General features: G+C 36.6%; 2 protein-coding genes across 2 annotated transcripts; one reads left to right on the forward strand and one right to left on the reverse strand.

The window, feature by feature from the left end:
- Positions 1 to 1139: 1139 nt before the first annotated feature.
- Positions 1140 to 1599, forward strand: LOC113737046 (small acidic protein 1). Its single transcript, XM_027264298.2, has one exon. The coding sequence runs from the start codon at positions 1205 to 1207 to the stop codon at positions 1403 to 1405; it is 201 nt and encodes a 66-aa protein (XP_027120099.1). The 5' UTR covers positions 1140 to 1204; the 3' UTR covers positions 1406 to 1599.
- Positions 1600 to 2455: 856 nt separating this feature from the next.
- Positions 2456 to 4623, reverse strand: LOC113737962 (F-box/kelch-repeat protein KIB1-like). Its single transcript, XM_027265094.1, has 3 exons — positions 3600 to 4623; positions 2618 to 2751; positions 2456 to 2503 (listed from the first exon to the last, which is right to left on the reverse strand). The coding sequence occupies exons 1-3, from the start codon at positions 4621 to 4623 to the stop codon at positions 2456 to 2458; spliced, it is 1206 nt and encodes a 401-aa protein (XP_027120895.1).
- Positions 4624 to 10336: the final 5713 nt, after the last annotated feature.

Consider the following 10336-nt stretch of genomic DNA (forward strand, 5'->3'; position numbering starts at 1 on the left):
CAACTTATATTTACGCATTTCTTTCCTGTCATCTTCTTTATATTTACCCTTGTCAATGCAACTTTAGATTTGGGATAAATAAACCAAACCTCATGGATTTGTGAGGAGGGGACTTTGTTATAGTTATACTAAACTCGAGGCTCCGCATGGATTAGACAGGTGTACGTGAAAAATTTTTACTGTAATTTTGTTATTTGTATCTTAATAAGCGATATGAATACTCTTTTTTGTATTTTTTATTTTCCAAGCACACACTTTTTGTTAATCTAAGTGTGCTTGTTCATATTTATTGTTACCATTTATAATTCTGCACTTTCTTGATTTAAATTTATTTAGAAACTAACATCTCATCATTGAGGTCAAAGATGAAGAGATAGTTACTTTAGAAATTTTGCAACTCATAACTAATTAATGTCAAAATTAACTGTCCAAATTGATTTGGTTAGCAATTTTACGTTCTCATAATCATGTGATCCCATTCTTATTCGATAGTATAGTATTTTTTTTTGTAATCTTATACATTATTTCAAATGGTTAATGATAATTTCTGAAATCTTTTTTTCCAATCCTAAGAATTTCCTAACTTTCTTCCCTTATTAGCTCCTCTTCTTCTGCACATTCTAGTGTGCAACCAAATAAGACTTGAAGCATGGCTGTTAATAGTTATCAACTAAAAAATCTTGAGCTCATATTTTTGGTTGAAAACACCAAATTAATTAATATTAGCTTGGCCTTATGTTACATAAGCTTTTTTACTAAACATAACACAATTTGCTATCGAATTATGTTGATTGTAGAGCATTTTATACTTTTAGTTTTTGTATGTTGATAGGAAAATAATAAAAACAATAAAGTAAAGCTTAAAAAAAATCACCAATTTGTCTCCTTTTAATTTAAATTAGGTTAAATCCCTTAGAATTGGAATGTGGCATAAAGTGATAACCATTTGAAATTGAGGAGGTGTGGAAGAGGAGTCCAACTTATCCAAGAGAATGAAAGGAAAGAGAATTACTCATGTGGTGCTACTACAATTGTTAGAACTTGCGGTCTCCAAAGTAAATTACACGCTTCCGTCAGGGACCGCACTCAAATTTTATGAAAATCTTCATCCCCTTCTTTTAAAGTCCAGAATCTTCTCTTCTCGGTTCCCACAATAATAAATAATTCAGGAAAAAAAAATCAGAAAAAATCAGAGGGAAAGATTATGAAGCCAATGCCGATCGATTTCTTTGCGGACCTGGAGGAGCAAGGAACAACCGTCGCTATGGACGTGGACGATGCTGAAGCCCTAGAGATCTTCGGCGGCGGAGAAGGGCCTATCGCCGCCTTGGAACACCACCGTCTCGCCGATGCTGATTTCTTCAATTCTTTCCAGGACGACTTCGACGACTCCGACATCAACTAAAATAATAATCAATTGCTAGTTATTACCAGTCCTTAATCGCCCACCCCCAGGGTTTTGAATTTTCGGTTTCTAAACTCTAATTACGTATGTTATGTGATTAGTTATGAGGCTGTTGATGGAATGGTGGTTTTGTGGATGTTGGATTATGGAATTTTATAAAGATAATTGAATTATCCGCTGCTGAAGTTTTTCAATTTGTTTTTGTTCTCGTATTTTTTTTCTGGTTGTTTATTTGAATTCTGCGGGTATTAATTATTTCTTTTTGCTAATTTCTAGTTTAAGCTGTGGGATTGGCATGTGCATTTTCTGGACAAATTTACTGCCTGTTAAGACTTCATTTGCAGGAATGTATGCTTTCTCCAAAGCAGTAGTTTTGTGGGTTTTTATTTCTATGGAAGTTTCAGCAACTAGGTTTTTATGAATTGGCAGGAACGAATTCAACCATCAGCTCTTAAGTTTCCTTCCTCATTTTTTGAGAATGTGGCTTGATTGAGAGGTTTATTTTGAAGAATTTTACGTGTGGTACAGAATTTCATAGTTGGAACAGGAATGGAGCATGAATCTGTTTGAGAGGTTGCTTTCTTACTTCATCTTGTTTGATTAAGGACGATGTATTGATATTTTTCTTCATTTTGTTAACCCATCAATGCATCAGTGTTAGATATAATCGTTGTTGAATCTTTTTTGATCAAGTAGAGGGGAATCTTAATCTAATTGGATTTCTGAGAAAATGCCTATTACTTTATGCACTGTTTGCATGCAATTTATTTTTTTTTTTTTTTTTTGGGCTTAGTACCTTTATGATTTCTCATAGAAACCTTTCACCTGGAGTAGTTCTCTAATAGTGCTTATGCTTGTTTGCAATCTGGTGAGCCATAGTCCAGCATGATTTTCCTCGGCCTCCCCTGTGGCATGTTTTGGAGGGAGCAAATTGCACTTAAATGGATGAAACTACATACTCTTAAACTGGGGATTGGGGAGGCTGTGATGATTTTGGTTATTGTTGCTTTGGAAGCAAGCATCAAGCTATCAAAAGCTAGAATCCATAGTTCAAGATTTTTGCAGATGTTTCAGTGGATATGTTTTGAGTTCTTTAGTCTGCATAACAGAACATGGAAAACTATCAAGATAAGCTAAAAACTATGGAAAATGGTAACAGCCAAATAAATAGCTAAATTTAATCAGTATATCTGTTATTACATCCTAATGTACCTCAGGATATTGATGACAGTTATACCGATGTGGGAACGCTAATTCAGCTAAGCTAATTTGGTAGAGAACCCAAAAGGGTGCTATTACTAGTCTGTACAATATAACCTGTAAATCACTAGTGTGTACAATATAACCTGTAAATTAAAATTTTTTTGCAAAATACACTAATTACAGTTACAGAATATGCTAATTTTGAATTTTTGATTTCTAAACCCTAATTGCCTATGTTATGATCGAGCAGAGGGGAATGCGTTAATGCATTGGTATTACAGAATATCATTGTTTTATCTTTTTTGATCGAGCAGAGGGGAACTCATAATGAGATGCATTGAATGAGTGTATGATCTGAATGGATTTCTGAGAAAATGCATATTTCTTTGTTGTGGTACTTTCTAACACTTCGTCCAAGTATTGATGTCCTGTTTGTTGATAAACCCCTTTTACCTGAATTAGTTCTCTAATTGTGCTTTTGATTGATTGCATTATGGTAAGAAGAACAAGTCTAGCATGACTGGCCTTGGTCTTGGCCTCCTCTGTGGCATGTTATGGAGGGAGCAATTGCACTTGTCATTATGACTGCACACTATTAAGTGGTGACTGGGAGGCTGTGATGATGTTTTATCCTTGTTTCTTGGAACAAGCATAAAGCAATCAGAAGCTAGAATCCAATCTTCCAAGATTTATGCAGATGTTTTTCAGTGTACGCGTTTGAGTTCTCTAGTCTGCTTGATGCCAAAGTGTCGAGACAAGCTAAAAACTTAACGAAAATTAAAGCGGCCAAAGAAACATATAATCTATCTTTAGGCTTGAAGGGTATTGGTTCAAAGTATCTGCAAATTAACTAAAGTTGAACTTATAGTCTGACCGGTACATCATGAGTTTCCTGAGAATCACTAACTCCAGTTACAATTATTGGGCATGATCCAAAAGGGTGTTGGGTAAAATCTTTGCACAAAATCACACTCATAAATTGGACTAATACTCTTATCTTCTAAGCTAAAGACGCCAATATCATGACCTCCATACAAGTAATCTTCAAACATCCGGTCCCAATAATCATCTGTGAAATAAATTGAGTTTCCCTTGAGCTCTTGGTAATCTCTAGCAGAAACTGAAAAGCTATGATTTCCGCCAAGAAAAATCACTTGATCCTTCAAAGATCGGACCTCTTCCACTTTCTTTTCAATCACATCTACCTTGTAAACTTGGAAGTAAAACGTCCTATATGGACAAGTCAAAGGATGGATATCTTCTTCACCTAGAAGATCTCCTTCACAAAGCAGCTCACCTTCATGATTCACGAACTCCCCAACGAACCTAACAATGAACAACATCTCCCCCAACAATGGCACTAAGTACCATTGAGTAGTACAACGATCAGAAGGAAAAGACAAGGTTGGTGTATAGCTGCACTGTACACATACCTTTCTCGTAGGTGTACAAGAATCAGCAAAATCCCATCCCTCGATTGTTATCCCTCCTCTCAACGTATAGAGCATATTGCTAAACCATACAAGATCATAGTAATATTGAGAGTCACCAAAGGTTGTCCATGTTTTGTCTCCACAACAGTGAAAAGCAAGTTTCTTGTTCAAACCATAAATGATTATGACCTTGTAGTTGTCATTGTGAGATGGATCAACGGATAAAATTGCTTTATCAATCAGGGTTCGTCGTAACTGTTCTGAAGATGTATGGGAACTAGGCTTTACTTTTGCCTGCGGAAGTTGAATAATACTCCTTGAGAGTACATTCATCAGAGTAAACTCAGAATTCTTGCTTAATATCATCACCCATCCATGAGAGGAGCCGACAATCCGATTATCCTCGTATTCTGAAGCAATAACATCTTCAGATTCTTCAAAAACAAGGTTGAGATCATAGGCTGTCTTGTCTTTCAGACTGAATAAGCCAAGTCTGCAATTAGGCTGACTAGTTATTTTATCGAGAGGAACGATCAGAAGTGGACCTGTTGATGAAGAAACGGGTTTCTTATTATTCGCCATATTGATTCTTGATTCTTAGAAAAAATAAGATATGAAGTAGAAGGATTCAAGTATTTGAAGCTGTGGTCTTCCCTGTCTTTGAAGTTGTGGTATTTATAAGTCTCCCTGTTCCCTATTGCGAATATCAAATCCAAATTTGACTTGGACTTGGAGTCCAGTTTCCTTTTTGGATCCAGCCAACTTAGGGAATCATAGAAAGAATAGGAAACAATAAATCAATAACAAAAATGCAATTTAAATACCATCAGAATTTCCCGTTTAAATAACATCAGAATTTCCTCACCATCACGAAAAGCAATCAGTTACTCATTGGCGCCAAGCAAACAGAATTTGGGAATTGAGCGTTCTTTCAGAGAAGGAATAGCAACGAAATCCAACATGGACAATTTGCCTTTTGGAGTACGTTTCTGCCCCACAGATGAAGAGTTGATCACGCACTATCTAAAAAACAAGGTAACGGAACAGCCATTACCATCAGACAAATTCACGATAGAAAGAGATATCTATGGGGAGAACGAGACAGCAACGCCTTGGATTCTGTTTGGCGAGGATGCTCCATGGCAGACACCAGTGGTGGATGCTTTTGGTAAGGTGTTTGTTCATCAGAAGGTACTCTATGTTTTCACAAAGCTGTTGAATGTTGGAAAGTCCAGCGACAAGAATAAGAAGAGAATCGCGGGTTGTGGCAATTGGCATAACAATTCGGCACCAGAGCCTATCATGAAGAACTGGGGATGGGGTTATCAGCTGATTGGCAACAAGAGGACGTTCACCTATCGATCCAAGGAGGAGACTGTCGGCCATTGGACGATGCACGAGTATGAGCTTGCTGGTGCAAGTTTGCAAGGGATAAATTTAGAAAACAATTATGTACTTTGTAAGATAAAGAGGGATGACTCGAAAAGCTCCAAGGGAGGAAGACTTCTATCTTGGAAGAATTCCAGGTTTGCCATGGTGCAATTTAATGAAGATGACGAGGTAATAGTCGAACCAATGATGGGAAATTCAGTTCCTAAGGCAACATTAGGCAAGAGAAAATCAGTTTCTGGGGAAGGCAAACAACCTGAGGAGACTGAGAATTTCAGAAGAGGTTATATCCAGTATCGTGGAGATGGGATTGAGTCTTCTGGCTTGAAATTAGTCCAGGAGGAGTCAAGTACAAGTGTTAACAACTACTCAAACCCGTTTGATCTGAAGAATGTAAAGCAAGTAAACTCAAACGGGGATTCTTCATCAACTATGGATGATTTGTTTCAATTTCAACCTGTAAATTTGTCGTGATAACTTGTTAGTTTTCATTGTCCATATAAAGCCACCATCATCAGCATGGTAGGTTTTTGGACTAAGATATACAGCCGTATACACAGTGAGGTTGTCCAACCTTCATAGAATAAATTCAGCAGAGATTTTTTTACCCTTATGTTTGTTTGTTCGGGATAAACGAGAGTATCATCGTATGAAGGGTTGACGTTCCTAAATTTTTATTTTTTTTATTTTTGGTCAATGCAAATCTATAGAGATTATTACATTGGCATTCTTTTTTTCTTTTTTTTTCCTTTCCCGGAAAAGCATTGGCCTTGTCTTCAGACATTGCCTTTAACTTTTGCAACTAGTGATGTACGAAACTCTGAGATTTTCAAGATTCAATTGAATTCTAATAATTTGCCTAAATGTTATCCACCAAATTGTTATTATCAAGGGTGTTTAATTAATTCGGATCTTGGTCCAATTAATTTGGAAGGCTAGACCTTAAACAAGACAATAAGGCAAAAGATGAGATTGGCCCTAGTGGGATTTGGGATGCCCTCTGAACTCAATAAAATAAACTCTGATTTTGGTTTTCTTGTTTTTGTTTCAATTTTCTCTTATCTATACTATATTTTATCTATATCTGTACTACATTAAAAGCATCAATATGATTTGGTGACTTAGTTTTCACTTTTCAATAGTATCGTTGCCTAAGATTAATTGTAATTGTTCTATGGTTGCAAATTATAATGCCATTCTAATATTATTGAGGGATTTGTTTATTTTAGAGTAAATTTGGAATTATAGTTAGATTCGAAATCAAATTACCTTTATGTCAATTTGTTAAGAAAAGGAGATTGCTTTGGAAATACTACTAAATTTGGAATTGTAATCAAGTAAGGGCAGTGCTACTTGGAATTGGAATTGGAATGTTATTCAGATTGAGACTAATTGAATAGTGGTTTCATTAGGTTATGTCTTTCACCAAAACGCCACTTTAAACCTCAATGTTATAATCCTATTACAAACCCCAACTAAGTGGAAATTGTCCCTATTCCATTTTTCTATTTTCTTCTTTTTCTCCCAAATAAATTCGGAAAGGTTTGCATCATGGAAAAGTTAAAAATATTCTCTTTAGTTAAGGTCTATTAGGCACTAACGGATGATCCATTGTGATGTTTCCGAAATTGTTTTACTTCAAGCAAATGGTAAATGTGGTACCTAAAAAAACAGTAAATGTGGTTTTCCATGTAATGTTGATATAAAGTTTTACAAGAGAAAAGTTTCTAATTTTTTTTAGGAATAAAATCTTGAATTGGAAGGAAATTGTTTTGGAATTGGAAAAGTTGAAAGATTCTCTTTAGCTGAGATCCATTAGGTGCCAATTTATGTTTTGTTGTGATCTTTCTTGCAATTATTTCACTTCAAACAAACAATTAAATGCGGTTTGTAGGTAGTACAGTATAGTGACATAAATTTTTTCAGCACAAATTTAGCTTTTTTAATTTATTTTTGAGGAACAAAATCTTGAATTGGAAGGAAATTGTTGTATAGGGTGGTATGTCCATCGAATTGAACATTGTCTTGTGATGGCCCAAAAAGTTAAATAGATATTAAAGGAATATTAAAGTTAAAAGTTTCATTCAGATGTTAGAGCTGCAACTATTTTTATAATCCAATTGGGATTTTCGGCAGAAATTTTTGTAATCATTGACATATTAAAATCAGCTTGATGGCCTTATTCTTTCGTATCATAAACCCCTCAAGCATGGTTGTAACGTTAAACTGGTTGGAGGAATAAGATACCTACCCCAAATTCTCCTACACCAGTGGCACGGGAGCTATTAAATCTGGCGTATGAGAAGTTCCATGACAAAACAGAAAGTGAACAAAAAAAAAAAACAGATTAGTGCAGTTGCATACTAATTTAAGATATATCCTGGATTATTAGTCTTGCATTTCTGTTGTTTTGGATTGATTCAGAGGTGGAACTCGACAGGGCTGTTGCCCTGGGGTGGGGTTGGGCTGAACTAGAGAAAAGGTGGAGTCAAGTTGGAATCTTGAGAACCGGAACTCCACTTCCAATCTTTGGGGCATTCTGCATCATATAAGAATCTTGAGAGTTTCAAGTCCAAATGCTACTTGAGAGATGACATTTACCAGAAAATGCTGAGACTAGAAAAGCCCTATAATGCAATGTTGATTTGAGGTATAGACTTCGGTTCCAGCGTCCCCATAGCTGACATTCCTTCCCCAGTTGAGTGCCAGTAAAACGCACCAACTACTGCATCGACTGGCGTTGGTTCAATTCTGGTATAGTTTTTAATCAACGATACCAAAACATAGCCTTGAAGTCATCCTACAAACCCAGGGTTTCATTGTAGATTCATAAGTCAAAACCGTACCTACATGTATGTATTGTAAAATTGCTTGTAACTTGTCTTTCCCAGCCTTTTAGGTTTCACTGACCAAAGTGAAATATGCGGGAAATGACACCAAATAGTGCTGCAGATTCAAGAATTTTTTTTCCCTATAACTACAGCATCTTAGCCAAAAATGGGAAAACCGCGATGAGCAATCTCAACAACAAAGGTGTATCACTTTTCTCAGTTCTCATACTCAACCTACCGTTCTCTGGAGGTGAATTCTTTGATTTGCCTACACTTTGACCTGAACTACTTGAAGATCTGTTAGGACCGGGCCAGGAAATAAACAAACTCAAGTTAGCACAAATTAGGCGGTATAACCGACCATATAATAGATAGGCAGTAGATACCAGCCATATAATAATTAGACGGTAAAACCGACCATATAAAGACGGATAACAAAGCAAATAAGAGACACAGAAGATTTACGTGGTTCGGTCAAATTGACCTACGTCCACGGGCGAGGGAGGAGCAATATTTCTACTATGAAGAAGAAATACAAAAGACCGTAGGAAAGTGGTTTCTAGGCCAATAGGCACTTACAAAAGAGTTTAGAAAATATTCCTAAACTCAAAACAAGAGAGCCTAAAATATTTGACTGAATGGGCTAGATGACTCAAGAAGCTAATAGCCCAGATAACTCTCTTGAGTGGTGCACCTTAAACCTTCATACGCTTCCCTATTTATAGGAAAACAACGGAAGGCTTTCCTTGGCTGCCATCGATGTGGGATGGAAATGTTTGCCACACAAGTCAAGCCGCAATGCTTGACAATTCAACAAATCTCCACCTTGGCAAAATTTGGAATCCCACCATCGACAATAGTAAAACTGCTCCACCTTCTCCACATAAGCCCCAATGGGCTTAAATCACCAACAATGAACACCAACCAAATCCAAGCACTGCTTGAACTTGTAAACTGGAAGAGGTTTCGTAAACATATCGGCTGGATTGTCCTTAGTATTGATTTTCTGAATAAGGACTTTTCCCTCAGCAATGATATCCCGAATGAAGTGATACTTCACATCAATATGTTTCGTCCTCTCATGATACATCTGATCTTTAGTCAAGTGTATGGCACTTTGACTATCATAGTGAATATCAGTAACACCTTGATATAGACTTAACTCGCTAAATAAACTCTTCAACCACAAGGCTTCTTTGATTGCCTCGGTCACAGCCATATATTCTGCTTCTGTAGTAGACAAATCTACGACAGGTTGTAGAGTGGCTTTCCAACTAACAGCACAACCGCCAATGCAAAATACATAGCCTGAAAGTGATCTTCTCCTGTCAAGATCCCCAGCGTAGTCTGAGTCTACAAAACCAACCAAAGTGTTATTATTTCTTCCAAACTCCAAACATGCATTTGAAGTATCTCGCAAGTATCTGAGAATCCACTTCACAGCTTGCCAATGTGTTTTACCAGGGCAAGACATATATCTGCTAACAACACTGACTGCTTGTGCAATATCTGGACGAGTACAAACCATTGCATACATAATAATGCCGACTGCACTGGAATAAGGAACCCGTGCCATATAATCTTCCTCTTCATCTGATTTTGGTGATTGAGCAGCAGATAGCCGAAAATGGCTAGCAAGAGGAGTAGATACTGGTTTAGCATCTTTCATGCCAAAACGCTCCAAAACTTTCTCAAGTTAATTTTTCTGGGTCAAAAATAACTTCCCTACTCCTCGATCTCTTTTGATATCCATGCCAAGAATTTTCTTAGCTGCTCCCAAATCTTTCATTTCAAATTCACTATTTAACTGCAGTTTCAAAGTGTGAATTTCTGACAAATTCTTGGCAGCAATGAGCATGTCATCAACATAAAGCAGCAAATAAATGAAAGAACCATTATTTAACTTCCGGAAGTAAACACAACTATCATACATGCTTCTCAAATAATCATGACCCAACATAAAGGAATCAAACCTTTTATACCATTGTCTTGGAGACTGCTTCAATCCATATAAGGATTTCTTCAATAAGCAAACATGGTCTTCCTTACCTTCAATTTCAAAACCCTGGGGTTGC

This window comes from Coffea arabica, chromosome 3e (assembly GCF_036785885.1).
Source record: "Coffea arabica cultivar ET-39 chromosome 3e, Coffea Arabica ET-39 HiFi, whole genome shotgun sequence".
NCBI classification, from domain to species: Eukaryota; Viridiplantae; Streptophyta; class Magnoliopsida; order Gentianales; family Rubiaceae; genus Coffea; species Coffea arabica.